Below are 15,660 nucleotides of genomic sequence, written 5' to 3' on the forward strand. Positions count from 1 at the left end.
CGTGGGGCAGCAGGGCGATGGGAAACCTAAATTATGATGCCTGGGATTATTATTACCAGGCCAAAGGCCCCTCCCCCCAGTCCAAGCCCCCGAGCTGGGGGAAGGGGGGGGGGGCAAATCCCCTCCCCCGCCGCGCACAGACAATAACTCTCCTTTCTGCAGCAGCCGGAGCGCGCCCCCCCCCCCCCCCGTTGGCCAGGCTCCGCCCTCCCCTCCCTATTGGCTCCCTGGGAATTTGGGGAGCCTCCGAGTCTGGGCGTGGGGGAGGAGCCGGGCACGCGCGCCGCATTGTGTGCGCTTCAGCGCGGGCGCGCGCGCCGGGGAGAGAAGGAGGGGGGGGGCTCTCTCGGGGGCGCGCCTCAGGGCTCCGGCGAGTCCCCTTGTGTGTGTGGCTGGCGCGGGGCGGCCGCGGCGCGGAGCGGAGCGGAGCGGGGCCGGCCGGCGCCATGGAGGAGCTGAGCAGCGTGGGCGAGCAGGTCTTCGCCGCCGAGTGCATCCTGAGCAAGCGGCTCCGCAAGGTGGGCGCCCGTCCCCGGTGCATCCCCCCCCGTCCCCGCTGCATCCGTCCTCCGGTGCATCCGTCCCCCCCCTATCCCGCGGTGCATCCCGTCTCCGGTGCATCCCCCCGTCCCCGTCCCCGCTGCATCCGTCCTCCGGTGCATCCCCCCCCCCGTCCCCGCTGCATCCGTCCCCCCCCCCCCCCATCCCGCGGTGCATCCAGTCTCCGGTGCATCCGTGTCCCCCCCCGTCTCCGGTGCATCCCCCCCTGCGCCGGGCCCGGCCGCTAACCCACTTCTCTCCCCCCCGCAGGGCAAGCTGGAGTACCTGGTGAAGTGGAGAGGCTGGTCCTCCAAGTGAGTGGGGCCGGGCCGGGCCCGCCGAGGGTCGGGGTGGGGGGTCGGGCTGCGCGGGGCGCTGGCCCCCTCCTCGCTGCTTTTGTTCGGGGCGGGAGGCGCCGCGAACTGGCCCCCACTCCCTTTTGTTTACAAAGAAGTGCGGCCGCGGCTCCCCGTCCTCCCCCCGCCGCACACTTGCTCCCGGCGCCCGTCCCACCCCCGGCTCGGCTCGGCTCGGCTCGTGCAGGGACCGGCTGGCCGGGGGAGCGCGGCGCCGGGGGGGGAGGCTGCAGCTTTCCCGTGGCGTCCGCGCTTCGCCGGCTGCTGAAACCTGAGCTCTCGCTGCCGGCCTGCATGGGGGGCTGCCCCTGCCCCGGGAGGGAGGGCGGGCGGCCGGGGATTTGGCAGCCGGGACCTGGGGACCCTGGTCTCTGTGCTCCTCCCACCAGCTGCTCCTGCAGAGCCCTTCTCCTCTTGTTTTGCTTGGCTTCCCCTTTCAGGCGCCCTCCCCCCCGCACACACATTGTTCCCCTTAATCCTTCAGCGCCTCTAGCCCCCCCAGGCCGTACCCTGCACTTTTCTGAGCCGTCTCTGTTTTCTGACCCATGCCCAAGTGAGGGGAGGCTGGTTTTCCCCGAAAAAATTCAGGACCCCCCTTTCCAGAGTCCGCTCTGTTAACTTGCTGCCCAGGGCATCTTTACCCATGCAGGGCGCTTAGAAGGGCGTCATTGCCATTTGTGCGCACTTCCCATGGAGTTGGTCAGCGCGCTCTTGACTTTTCCGGCTGTATTACTACTTTAGGGTTGTTCAAAGCTGGGGCTCCGGTGAGAAGTGTGCACAGCTCTCCCATTAAAATACATGGTATGGTCTCCTGTGAGCTTGTTTTGAACGGACTATAGCCATACATTAATCTGAATTTTTTTTAATGCTTTCATCTTGCTGTTCTCTAGTCTGTGATTACTCTTATTTTCCAGACACAACAGCTGGGAACCTGAAGAGAATATTCTTGATCCAAGACTGCTCCTTGCCTTCCAAAAGAAGTGAGCAAACTATAAACACGATTGGTGGTGCTTGTTAAATGAACAGTGTCTAATCAAACACGTGCAACTTTGGAAATCCTGCAGACAGCATATTGAAAAAGCTCTTGCTGTCCTTTCAGGCTAAAATAGGATGATCATCTAAAGGGATAGGTCAGGTTCATAGAAGGCCACCAGGTGTTATAAATCCGGTGAAGTTGGGGCCCTAGATCACAAGGTATTTTACTAGACCTTTAACTTAGAAACGAGGTCTGGGTCATGGGTTGTGTTTTCATGTGTGGCTACATGCACAGGTAGAGACAGTTTCTAGAGTTACAGAAAAAACTTATTTTAAAAATCCACTGAAAGCTACTTGAAATAATGCAATATTTACTGCCTGGCAGGGAAGAGAGGCGCTAGACAAATGGTGTTCTCTGCTGTGAAGTTTAGCTCTGCAATTTGATTGCATGATTATTTAAGGGGACTAGAACTTTCTTTGCATGGAGGTTCTGCAGTGGATTAGTGGTGGTCCCTCCCCCTCTGGGTCAGGGGGAGGCCAGTCTGCTCCACCAGATCACTGTGAGCTCAGCTGAGTGACAGGGGAATTAGCCACACAGGAGGCAGGGAGGGCAGAGTAGCCAGTGGGCTAGAGGACTCAGCCCTTCAGGGAGGGCAGAGCAGCAGGCAAACACAGGCCATTCTGCTGATGGAGAGGCTGCCATCGTGGGTGGGGCTGGCAGTAGGGGGACTGAGGCTCACCTGCTCCACCAGGTCCCAGCCTATGGCCCGAACAGTGGTAGATGGTTCCACCCCAGCTCAGCAGGCATCCAGCTGAAACTCACAGACAACAACATAGCCAGACTCTAGTTGGCTGCGGCCCCAGGCCACTTCCTACCCATCCCACAGGAGTACCTGGGTCCACAGGTGTCCTCCATCTCCCCGGGGAGATGGCCAGCAGTAGTCTCAGCAGCTCTTCAGTCAGCTGGTAGTTCTGGCAGCTCTAACCTTCACATGGCAGGGCTCCTCCCCAGGAACATATAGAAAGCCTCTCTCCTCCACAGCTTCAGCCCAACTGACTACAGCCCAGGGCCCTGGCTTTATACTTCCTGTCCCATCCCCAGTGGGAGGGGTTGGCTCAGCTGGCTCTGCCCACCTGGGTTCAGTGAGTGGTCCCTCCCCCTCTGGGTCAGTACTCTTTGGGTTCCGGGAGGTCCGCATATGGCTAAAAGCCCCCCTCCCCCTCGGGGTCAGTGGAAGGCCACTCTGCCTCACTACAGGTGCACATGTAGTCATCTTGCTACATTAGTCACAGCACTGGCCAATGTTTTGCCTTTGCACAAATATAAAACACTAAACTTTATGATTGGCCTTAATTAGAACTGGTTCTAAATCCACGTTCTGTTTTTTTAAAAAATCGAGGTGTTCTTGTGGGTGGCACAGTGACTGTTTAATAGGTTGCAGCAGTTAAAAAAGTTAGTAAGGTGTTAAGTCATAACAAGGGAGTAGGAAATTATGTCATGCTGTTTGAATATTTTCTGCATAATTACCTTATACCTTGCATAACTTTCAGTTTGGGTCACCTCACCCAAAGACATAGCAGAAATACAGCAGACCACGTGGAGGGATGTGTTGAAAGGCCAGTGGTTGTCTGGGGATTCTCTGGAGAAACTGTAAAAAGCGAATATTGCTTAAACTGGAAAGAAGGGAAGCAGCAGCAATAGAGGTATATAGATAATGAATGGCTTACAGAAGACGGATTGGACACTTTCGGTCACCCTTTCCATCATGCAGGAAAAAACACAGAGGTTTTCAATGAAATGAAAAAGCAACCAATTTAAAATGAACAGGGTCTGATGGAGCTATTGCCCAGTTGTGAAACTTCTTGCTGCAGGATATTACTGAGGCAAACAGTGTAATAAGATTATTTTTTAAAATTACTATTTAAATAGTTTTTCATTTTCACGAACCATGGGAAAGTTAAAAGGGTTGGTGGTCCCGGGGATAGAAGTGTTAGCTGGCAGGGTCAGGAAGATGCTTCCCCATGGCACAGCATTACAAAACAATGTCCCTTTCTTTAGAGGGTCTGTGCAGCTAATGGAAAGGAGGCATCAGAGTAGATGGACTATGGGTGGGGTTCTAGTGTGCCCAGTGATTCGTATTCTGAAGATATACTCAGTATATCAGAGCGTATTCCTGCTTGCTGAACCGGGTGAGGGACTGGTGTTCAGTCAGCCACCACTTTGCTCTGGAGACATGGTTCTTGTAACCTCTTCCCCAGCCCATAATTCCTACCTGGCATGCTTGCTTCACATTCAGAGGGCCCTTTCCTTACCTTATTGTCACAATGAATCATCTAGAGGAGAGCAGCGATGCCGCTGTGCCACCACACCTTGCTGCGCGCGTGTTTCGAGGAGGTCTCTTTCCTGTGTGGCGGTGCAGAGCTTGGCGGCTGCTGCCGTGCTGCCAGATTGGCTGCTATAAGAACTTCACACACACTCTACAATAAGAGTTTCTATTCTAGTAACCGGCATCTGTTGCTATGGGGTGAACAGTCTACATATTGTATTGGTGAGAGATCTACTGCGTGACTCTCCTAGACTGCAGTGGAATTTCTTCCCCGCACTGCACCTATAAAATGACATGGGGGCTTTTACAGACCCATAAAAAGAGCTTGAATCAGAATGAAATCTGTAGGATTGCAGCTGTCCAGAAAAGACTGCTGTATGCTTATCACCAGTCCAACATTCATGGGGATCAGCTGGTGCTTGGATTAGAACTGAGTTGTGCAGCATTTTAAACAAGGTCTCTGCTGATAAGAGAGGAACCACGCTAGCTCAGGCGTGTTCAACTCTTTGCAGCATTGTCCTCAATTGGTGTGTTTGCAGGGAACATGAGAAAGAGGTGCAGAATCGGAAGAGGGGTAAACGACCCAGAGGCAGGCCCAGGAAACATGTGGTAAGTAACAGTGAAGATGTGTGAGGATGTGGTCAGAATTCATGGGTGGTGGCAGGTTTTGGGACATTTTTTGCTCGAAAGGCCCCATACAACCTCTTGTGTCATAACGTGGAGTGTTCAATGTTGCTGAAATGGATCGTACATCTTGGATTTCCTTTGGAGAATGGGAGGGCACAAAGCTGCCAGGTGACACTGGTTTAGAGGTGTTCCGAGAGCAGAATGTACCCAAGAATGTGTACATATAAGAGGCAGGGATAGCGGGAGCTTCTCTTTAGCCAGACACGTGGGTAATTGCTAATCAGCAATGATGGGAAGGGAAAAGTCACATGGAATTTTAGTGCGATGTATTAGAGCTGACCTGTGTGCCATGGTGGCTCCTGAGCCCTTTTCAGAGTAGAGGTGTGTGCATGATCAGGGACTGGTGCATTTGATGCAGTGATGGGATCCAGGGAGTCACAGGGAACAAATTCCTATAATGCTGAAGAAGTTAACTGGCAGAACTGAGTGTGGCTATCTTCATTCAGGCGAACCGTCTCCCTGCCCCCTCTATTTTTGTTTTAAAGGAACCAGAGGTGCCTCCAAAAATCAAGTCAAGTAGCTCCTCTTCCTCAACCTCTTCGTCTTCCTCCTCCTCTGATGAAGAGGATGAGAGTGACCTGGAGGCAAAGAGAGGTCCCCGGAGCAGAGAGACTCACCCAGTGCCACAGAAGAAAGCTCAGATTCTGGTTGCGAAGCCAGAAATCAAAGACCCCGTCAGGAAGAAGCGTGGGCGGAAACCTCTCCCTCCGGAGCAGAAGGCAGCCAGGAGGACCATGAACCTGGGAAAGGTGCTGAAAACAAACCGAAAGGAGATGGGTGGAGGTGCTAAATTGATGGGGAAATTGCAGTCCCAACATAATGCCCAGGGCTCAGGTATTGCTGTGCTTAAATCGAAGATGAAAGAGCCCCAAAGTGCACTGAATGGGCTTGGGTCAGGAGGCTTAGCCACGGAGAACCTGCCCAACATACTGAAGGGCCCCTCTGGGAGCCCGAGCCATGGGATCAGCTGGCAGAGTTCGATCGTGCACTACATGAACAGGGTGTCCCAAAACCAGAGCTCTGCAGAGGCCCCAGCCCCAGGGAGGCTGGCACTCAAGTCACAGGCATCTGCCAAGAGTAGCCTAGGACTGGACTTAAAAATGAGAAACCAGAAAGGAGCTGGGGAGCCTGGGTTGAACGTGCAAGGATCCAAAACAGCCAAGGCACCCAGCAGTGGTGCTGGGGGAGCTCCGAAATCGGGCTTCCCTGCCGGGGCTCAGACCTTGCACAATGGCAGCAAGGCAGCTGTGAACTCGCCTGCCCCAGGAAGCCAGCTGACTTCCACTCAGGAGCTGAACCTTCAAGCTTTAAACTTGCAGAGTGTTAGAAATGGGCCAAATTCAGCAGGTGGAAGCAGCCTCCCTCGTCATGTCTGTGGAACGTTGGCCAAAAGTGCTGGCGCCGCAGCTGTGAGTGTGGGTACAGCCGCTGCCAAGGGCAGCGGGGTGGGCACAGTGCTGACTGCACAAAACACTGGGCTACCGCCGGGCATGGACACCTGCAAAAATGAGAAACCAATGCAAAAAGCAGCTGCTGGCGAAAGAGATGTGACAAAAAGTGGTGTTCCATGTGCACAAGAGGGGCACCCCCCAGGAGAGAACTGCAAGCCAGCAGCCCTCTCTGAAATGAGCACAGGCGAAGAGGAGACCAGCTCCGACTCTGATCAGGATTCTGCCTCATTTCCTGGCATGGGGCAGAACATGTCAGTCTCCATCCAGACCAGCCAGGACTGGAAACCCACCCGCAGCCTGATTGAACACGTCTTTGTCACCGACGTGACAGCCAACCTGATTACAGTGACAGTCAAGGAGTCTCCCACCAGTGTTGGGTTTTTCAATCTTAGACATTATTGAACCAGGAGATGGGAGGTGGGGGGAATGGGTTCCCATAGCCCCTTCCGATGCCTCTTTCCTGTTGACTTTACCTGATTGTTTCACTGGGTTTTTTCTTTAAGCGAATGCCAGATGGCAATGGGATTTGGGGAGGGAAAAATCAGGTGTCCGTGCCCCTCTAAGCAGTTAGCTATTGAACAGCACCCCTGCTTCCCACAACAAAGTGTTCTGCCATTGCTGTCACCGTTGCTCTGGGTTGCTGTTCACTGTATCTGTGGCGGCTTCCCGGAACTAACGGAGATTTTCACTGAGGGCTGGAAGGAGCAGAGACAGGGAAACCTGTCAACAGCTACCAAAGGCCAGTCTATTTTTCTGACCACTGTAGTAGGTGACACCAGAGGAAGGCTAATGTGGTGGTGGTTCTCTGGTGGAGATTGAGGCTGCCTGCTAAAAGGTGGTTTGCAAGTGGCTGGTAAGCCAGGTTTCTCTGTGGTTGGATTTCTTCGCTGTACAACTTGAATGTCAGAACACGAGGTATGCAAGTGCCCACGCAGTTGGGGAGAAGGATATGGGGGTCTTGCGATGTAACAAGCTAAAGCTTTTCCTAAAAAGTGAAGTTTTTTTTCCTTCTAGGCATTAGCACAAATCTGCCTGCAAGCTCCTGGGACAGTCAGACTCAATGCAGATCAGACAGCCAACTTCCGCAGTGTTCTGCATGCTGCTGAGGGGGTCACCTGTAGACGTGAGGGTTTTCAGGGTACGTTAGTTTAAGCCCAGCTACCCTCCTGGGCGAGGTTGCTCCCAGCGACAAGCACAAAGTGACTGCTAGTTCTCGTGTGGTGTTTTCCAAATGATATGGAAATATTGTTTACATTTTTATAAAAAAAATCCTTCCTTGTTCAGAAGGAGGGTAGAGGCCGTCAGATGAAACTCTTACTGCTGCTGGCAAACGCAGACCCTTCGGGGGTACCTCCTTCAGAGCAGTGGAGACGGGAATTACAGCCGGCATTCCCACCTCGTGTGGTGCCTTGGGGGCGCACAGCATGGGCTGAGTGCGGGTCAGCGGTTGGCTGGGGCGGCAAGCCCTGTGAGCTGATGCTTTACTTCAGGCTGTCTGCCCTGAATTTCTCTGTGTGAGTGAAGGAAGGGAAGCCAGGGATGGGAACCAGGCTGCCCTCTGCTTTCCAAATCTAGCCCTTCTCCTTGTCCCAGGATCATTAGCACTTCACCTTGCATCCATCAGCTCCCAGGCCTGTCACACCTTCTCTAGACACCCCCACATAGCATGTTTGTGTTCAGTCACATCGGACATGCAAATACTTGTGGCAGGATTTAACTTGCTGCCTGCACACACCTCCTTCAGGACTGGATGTGGGTCTTGCAGCCCTGGGCCTAAAGCCACCTGCTAGTTGGAGACCCTCTGTGAGGCTCAGGCCCCGTGGAGAACACTTTCCCCCTAGGTCTGAGGTTTGTAGGCGCCATGAGGTATGGGATAATGGGCAGCTTGGGGCTGACTTGCCGTTATCCTTGTCTTGATGCAACCACTGGGAACGTGAGGGTTCAGCGTTCCTGGGGTCAGAATTCGTGGCTGAGCTCCTGTTGCTACGCTCTGGAGGCAGAGCACGCGAGCTCAAGGCTGTGTGCTGCCAAGTGCCTTCGATTCATAGTGACGTCAGTGGAAACTGAGGGTGATCAAAGCCTCACAGGGCAGGGCCCAACTTTGCTGGGGTGTGGACAGGGAACACCTCACTTCCTACCAAGCAGCAGTTCCCCAGCAATAGCCTTCGATGGGCGCTGGATGGAGCCTTCCTCAAGCAGACCAGGAGGCTCTTGCTGAGCTCCGTCTGAATGCAGCCTTTCCGATGCCTTCCTCTGTGTTGATGTGGAACTCTGCTGGGTGTCGTGGGTAGGCCTGGAACCGGCTGTGCGGTAAGGACATGCCTGCTGAAGTCAGCCCTTAAACAGCTCCGCAGCAGCGGGGCCTGTGACTGGGCCATCGGGTCAGCGTGTTTAGATGCTGCTTCCAAGTGGATGGTTGCACCTACTGCATCGCGGCCCCGGTGACATCGCATTGTGACGTGCATCGTGTTCGGCCACGGCATGGCACACCTGCAGTGTTAGTAGCTGCCAGGCTGCTACAGGGACGCTCTCAGCTCCTAAGGAGCCCAGTCCTGCTCCCATTTTCTTCAAAGGCAGCCACTCCTTTAGGCGAATACAAGCACACACGTTTCCTGAATTCTGTTTTACTCGCCTGGTGTGGTCAGGAATTTAAAAGGCTAGTTCCTTTGTGCCTGGGCAGGCTGCTGGGCTGTTCTCGCAGGTGGGGCAGTGAACGGCAGTGAGGGGTCTGCCCCTGGGTCTTTATCATCTGTTGCTGTTGACGCTGTGGTGCCTGGGTTGCAAGGGAAGGTTCCACTTGAATTAATTCACAAACTATCATTGGTTTAGGTTTTAACAAACCTAAGCATGGGTCCAGTTTGAGTTGGCAGCCAGGTGGATTGGGAGTGGGGTTCCTCCTGAATTTCGGTCCTTTCCACTTCCTTATTAGCCAGTGACCTTTCTGCCAGCCAGAAGATCTTGGATGTGGTTCCCTCCCAGAGCATTTGAAGCTCTGACCATCAGCCTGGTGGCCAGGAGCTCCCTGCAGGTTTGCTGCAGCAGAGGTCACACAGCAGAGCTCAGGCAGCCCACTATCCAGCGCAAGAACTGTCCTCCGTTGTGTGGGATAAGGGGACACATGGGTCGGACAAGCTTTGTCCGTGAGGATAGTTTGTAAGGAAAAGGTGGCCCTGGAGTTCCCTGGTGCCAAAAAGTAATGTCTGTTCTTCTGTTGACTTCATAGTTCAAACGCAGCCAGTCTAACTACTACCACTCGGAAAATTTCAAAAAAAAATTAGCTAGTGGGTTCAGAACCCTTTACCCCTGCAGTGGCCTTTACCACCTGTGTTCTGAAGCCTCGGACATAGGAATGCTGGAAGATCCTTTTCTTCGATAATGAACAAGAGGGATCTGGGTATCTCAAAGGCTGTGTCTGGCTGCCTTCCCCACACACCAAATATTTACTAGTTAGCCTTTGCAAATCCAAACTAAAGTAACTTCGAATGTGCCTTTTGGAACGGTCCTATCCTGGCCTGGCCCATGACACAGGTCACTGACAGCAGTCTTGTGCTTATGCAAAGCTGGGTTGTTCCAGGGCCCTGTGAAAAGCAAGGACATGAGTGAGGGGCAGGGAAGAAGACCCTTCCTACTCAGCAATGTGACACCCAGCATTCATGAGGCCCCCAGGTACACCTGCTTTGGTGATGGTAGCAGCTGGTGTGTTCCCCAAGGGAATTGCACTCTCCTTTCTGAGGATGGCATCTGACCACAGAGAGGGAAGAAGCTGCTTCCGCAGGGATGAACCTTGAAATATTCAGAATAAGGCTGGTGATGGATCTGTGTAAACAACCTGCTTGGATGGCCATTGAAAAATGGCATTTGATACTACTCTGGGGAGGGGCCAGTTGAGAAGACTGTATTAAAACAATAGAAAGCTACTTCTCCATCTCTACTCCAGTAACATCACGGCCTGGGTCTGTGATTTGGGGCCTCGAGCGTTGCACCAGTGTAAGACAGGGCTTGAACTGGTGTGACTAACCATGGGTGCTCTTGATCTGCACTGGTGCTGTATGGCTACCTGGCATTTGCACTGGTTGTAATCTATCTGCGTACTTACTGGTGCAAAGTCTTCCAGCCCAGACAAGCTTCTACGTAAGATGCCGCTATTCAGAATTCCAATTCTAAAACTGTATTTCACATTTGGTGGCATGGTCACACTCCAAGGCATTCTTGCCTTTCAGATTCTGAGTGATGTTTTCTTGGGATTCTTGACTTTTGCCCTGGAAATCCATAATACAAATGGAGACTGGCTTTTTTTCTAGCATCAGCCATTTATAAAACTGGGGTTTCCCTCCTGTAGCAGTGGGAACCTGCTTTGCCAATGCTAACATTGTGCCTTTCTGTCAACCAGCTGTTTCAATCCCAAAGTTATGAAGACTGTGAAAGTGATAATCTGGAAACACCTTACTTTCATCTCATTCTGTCCTGTCCCCCCCTTAATCCGGCATTAAATATGTTGACTCCCCTTAACATTGCTTGTGTGTGTGTGAGAGTGAAAGTTTAACTTTGAAGTCAGCCTCTCAAAGGCAAATTGTGCATTTAATTTAATCTTTTGTGCACTGAAGGTTAAAGCTGGTGCTAATCTTGTTTACCAATAAAATTAGTTTTCAAAGTCTACCTTTTAAAAAATTTGCTGCTATGAGTTTGTGTTTTAGTTGCATGTCAAACAACCCTTCAAAGGTTTGTCACTATTTTTAGTTTTCTTAAGGGGTTTCCCAAGTTAATAGCACTGCAGTATTTGTATATTGAATCAGTATTTTATCCTGGCATAATCTGGTAAAGTATAGCTGCTTTTCATTGGACTGGAGAAAGTGGCCAATTCACTCATCTTCCTTAGGAGTTTAGTATATTTTATATATATATATTTTGTACCAAAAAACTGGAGTTTGTGGGAGCTTCATCTTTTTGTTTGGGTTCTGAGACTTACATAGATGTGAAGGACTCTAGACCCAAAAAGAAAAGGTTGTACTAGAAGAAACTGAAGGGGATGTGTGTGAAAACAATTGTTCTTGTAACTGTGCCAATTACTGGCCTGATTTGCATTTATTATTTTTTATTAAAAAAGCCAAATCATTCCTGTATGCCATTTCTAATTGCATTAAACTACAGCAGTTTGTTTGCTTTTCAGAACACAAGTGCTGGTTATATTATTACCTGGGGGAAGTTTAAGGTCTTTGTTGAAACAGGACAGCAGTTCTGCCTACATGTTAAGTAAGGGCTGCCTACCTGAAGGCTATGTCTGCCAACTGAGCTTGCCGTGTTCACTTCAGTGCTTGGGGTTCCTTTGGTAACCCTAGAGTTGGCTTCTTTGCATTTTGTGATGGTTTCTAGTATGTTTGGACATTGATGTTAGTGCAGACTCCAGACCTGGAGGCTGCTTTTTATTTATTTTGCAGGAAAACACTAGAAGATGGGATGTCAGACAACTTTGTATAATGGTTTTATTCATGTTAGTATATCAATAAATATTTTTGTAAACTTTTCAGACTGCGGTGCAGCATGGGGTACCGGACTGTGTAAGTGTGTTTTTTCCGGTGAGTGTGTCTCAATCTTTTTTGGACATGAAGCTTCCTGGCACAGCTGAGAGAGAGGGTATTAGATGTATCTTTACCTGCCCTGGTCACAGACTGTGTCAGTGACAGCGCTAGGTCTAGAATGCAAGAGGTGGAATTCAGTCACCTTGCTCCAACTTCTACCAGGCAAAGCCCCCTGACTTAGCTAAGCATTTTACCCACTAAATAAAGGTATGGTGCACAAACCACCATGCTGAGAAGGTGGAGAAAGTGTGACAGCTACACGAGGAGCTCTGCAAAGAGGGGGAAGGGGGAAATGACTTTAGAAAGCAGGTTTCCTGTCGCAAACCTGTTCCTTACCTGTGTTAGGCCACTGTGCACACGAGGTGATGAGGGGGGCGAGAGCAGGAAAAGCAACCTGCAGCAGCATCTGACCAAGCACCTTCCACCACCCTTTTACTCATGCTGCATTAGCACTAATGTAGATGGAGCTAAAATGTGGACCTGGTCTAGGATTGCAGGGCCCTTTCTTGACTTTGCAGGGAGGCGCAAGGGCCCACCACTGTGGGCTTGGCTGCCTGCAGAATAGAAGGTGTAAGTAACACTTGCTTTGTAAGTGCAAGTTACACTATAGCCACTTTCTTTGACCAAGTTACAGCTTTACATCACCACTTCCATGGCCCTGGATTTATGCTCAGGGGCTGGGCATGCCCTTCACCCCTGGATGCCCCTGCATGAACTCAGATGCAATGCAATGTTACAGCCCCCCAACAGTTATTCACCACGACTAATGCAGGAGCAGAGCCTTCTTTGTCCACTATTTTAACTGACCAATATGCATCAGCCCCAGGCTTGTTACAGTCCCTGGTCTCTATTTACAAAAACAATACACACCCACCCCTTTGCCCTTCTCCTTACCAGCACGGGCTGAGGGCAGCTGCTGCACTTTGGGGCTTCTTAGGAGAGCAAAAGAGAACCTGAAGGTTTGGTTCAGACCCCCCACCGCCTCCCAGGACACGCTGCGCTTTTCAAGGTGAGCTGGAAAAAAAAGGAGGGGGGGGGGGAGCCGAGCACATGCACCTGCTGTACAAAGGAGGGCTGGAAGCTGTGCTCATGACAGGGATTTCCCTCTTTCAACGCTGGCTGCGAGGCTTTTACATTTACACGATCAAACCCTGGCTCTGCGGGAGCAAGGGAGAATTAATATCACGGGGCCCAAACCTGTCGGGGAAGGGGTTGACTTGTAGCCGCCGGCTTACGGCGATGCTGAGCTCTGTCGCATCTACCAGTGGGTGTGCCGCCTCGCCCACCAGCCCAGGGTCGGGGGCTGATATTATTCGTCAGCTATTAACAAGCTTAACGCACGCACCTGTGAGCTGGGGGCGGCCCCTCCTCCTTTCCCAGCAGCAGCAAACCCCGCCCTGGCAGGCTGGCTGGGCCGGCGGGGGCTGGCCTTCCAGCCGAAGGACGCTCCCTGCGCCCGGTCCTGGCGGCAGTGGGGCCGCGGTCACCCTGCGCCGGGCGCTGGCGCAGCCGCCTCGCGGAGCGGTCGGTCGGTTCTTGCCGCGTGTGCACGGGGCAGATCGGGGGGCCGCCGGAACGAGAGGCCACTAAGGCGAATACAGCCCCTTGCACTCCCGGACTGGGAGAAACCCTGGCGGGACCCGGGTTCTCCTACCCGCCCTGCGCCTCTTAAAATACCGGGCTGCGGCGCGCGGAGGGGAGGACCCCGGCTGGCTTCTCGGCGCCCCGGCTCGGCGCGGGGTAGCCGAGTCAACATGAAGGCAGCCGCGCATCCCCAGCCATGCCCTGTCCACCCCTGGGCGGGCAGCGCGGGCTCAGCCGGGTGGGGACTGAGTCACGCTCACTCTCCAGCGCACTTCGCCCTTGGCGGAGCCTCCGCCCGCGCCTTTCGCCTGCGCCCCTTTTGCAGGGCGAGGCTAAAACGGATGCAAACAAACCATCACCCGCCGGGGCTCCGCGGGCCGCGCCGGTCCCGAGTTTGTGTCGGAGGCTGAGCGCGCCCGCGAGCAGGGCTGTGTTCCTCTGCCAGTGCCAGGGCCCGGCTCTGACTCGGGCAGGAAACAAGCCCACCGAACGGGGGAGCCTGGGCCATCTGTCCCGCACGTAGCCGGGGTTCCCACCCCGCGCTGGCCGGGCCGGGCGCACCGCAGCCGGCTGACGCTTGGAGTCACGCTGCGTCTTGGAACGGGTCCGGGTGGACTCGAGCGCTCCTGGCAGCCCAGGCCAGCCCTTCTGGGGCGCTGCCCATCGCCCGCCGGTAAAGTCCCCCAGCATCTACAGTCGGTGCTCGTCCCGCCCCATCCCCACAGCTAACCCCTCGGCCTCGCTGCTCCCGACGCTCCAGTCCTTTCTGTGCAATGAAAGTGAACGCGTCTGAAAGGCGAGTCTCCTGCTGGGCCCTCACGGAGAAAAGCGGCATTGTGCGGCCCTTCCCACCCTCCGCCTTCACACGGACCTTCTGCGCGCAGATGCTGACAGCTAAAATAATACCGGGTTTCGCTCCTTTCACTCAGCGCAGCAGAAAAAGGAGGTTAATGAGGACACGGCTCAAAAACACCCAGCCCGGCTTTTCTTCGCCGGGCAGTACATGAAGATTTGAATACAAAGGCCAGATTTCCAGGCGCCCCGCGGGGCGCTCGCGGGGAAGGTTTTCAGCCTCTTTCTTGCGCATTCCGGGACCCAGACTTGGCAAGTTCAAAACCAGACGCCGCCCCCCCGAGAGCGGGGGAGGGAGGCCTGGTACACAAACCGGGCTTGAGCTGCACCCGGGTCTCTTCGCCGTGCAAATCAGAGCCAGCTGCCCGCCTCAGCGCCCTGGCAAACGCGGGGCTGCTGATCCCTGCACAGGGGCACGGCCCGGTGAGGCGGCCCTGGGCTTGTTTGCACACGCAGCTTTCAATATGCACCCCCCCGTGCCCCCCCCCAGTCGCCTGATGGCCGCCGCCCTCCCTTAGTCTTGTACTCACGGCTCCCCGCGCCAGCGCCTTGCCCCGAGCCCGCGGGACGCACCGCCGCCGCCTGAGTTCTCCCGCAACCGACTTGTGCCCGTGGCCTACGCAGGATGGCGCGGAGCCAGCCCGGGGCACCCCACGCCCTGGAGATCCGACCGCCACACGGGCCAGGTTTCCTGGGGCTCGCCTGGCCCGAGTCCTTCGGGCGGCTTTACAGACATCCCGAGAGGGCGACAGGCCCTGCCACGCTGCAGGGAGCTGCGGGCCGGACGGGCCCCGTGGGAGTCCGGGCCACAAACCCCGCCGCAAGGAGGGGGCCCGATCCCGCAGCGCGGCCAGCCTCCAGCACTCAGCGGCGGAGCCTTAAACCGAGTCCCTGCCCTGGAGCGCAGCGTGGAGCCTGCTCCGCTCCCGCCTCGGGGAAAGGCCTTTGCGCCTCGGGCCCTGCCGCTCTGCCGGCGCCATGCACCCAGGCGCCCCCCCTTTCAGCCTCCCGCGCTGCGCGCCCTGGAGACGCACCAGGCTGGAAACCAGCGCAAGCGCCGTCAGGAGCCGGGGCGCGCTGGGCAGGCCCTGGCCCGGGGAGCCGCTTCCCGTCGAAGCCCCGCGCGGGGCACGTGGCTCGTCCAGACAAAGCGACGCCCCCGCCCCTGGCACGTGCCGCGCCTGCAGCGCGGGCCGGGGGCGAGGCTTTCCCGGGGCTCCGCGCAGCCGGCAACCGGGAGCCCGTCCCTGCTGCCCGAGCCAGGCCGCCGGGCGGGGACCAGCCAGGGCTGCTCCGGCCCATGTGTCCGCAG

At 54.7% G+C, this 15,660-nt stretch overlaps 1 protein-coding gene across 1 annotated transcript; it reads left to right on the plus strand.

The window, feature by feature from the left end:
- Nucleotides 1–358: 358 nt before the first annotated feature.
- CBX2 (chromobox 2) lies at nt 359–7,890 on the plus strand. The gene is made up of 5 exons (XM_067547203.1): nt 359–518; nt 811–854; nt 1,811–1,876; nt 4,738–4,807; nt 5,371–7,890. The coding sequence occupies exons 1-5, from the start codon at nt 447–449 to the stop codon at nt 6,736–6,738; spliced, it is 1,620 nt and encodes a 539-aa protein (XP_067403304.1). The 5' UTR covers nt 359–446; the 3' UTR covers nt 6,739–7,890.
- Nucleotides 7,891–15,660: the final 7,770 nt, after the last annotated feature.

The sequence above is a fragment of the Emydura macquarii genome, unplaced genomic scaffold (genome assembly GCF_026122565.2).
Source record: "Emydura macquarii macquarii isolate MOO-44397 ecotype Brisbane River unplaced genomic scaffold, CSIRO-AGI_Emac_v2 contig_1230, whole genome shotgun sequence".
In the NCBI taxonomy this organism is placed as follows: domain Eukaryota; kingdom Metazoa; phylum Chordata; order Testudines; family Chelidae; genus Emydura; species Emydura macquarii.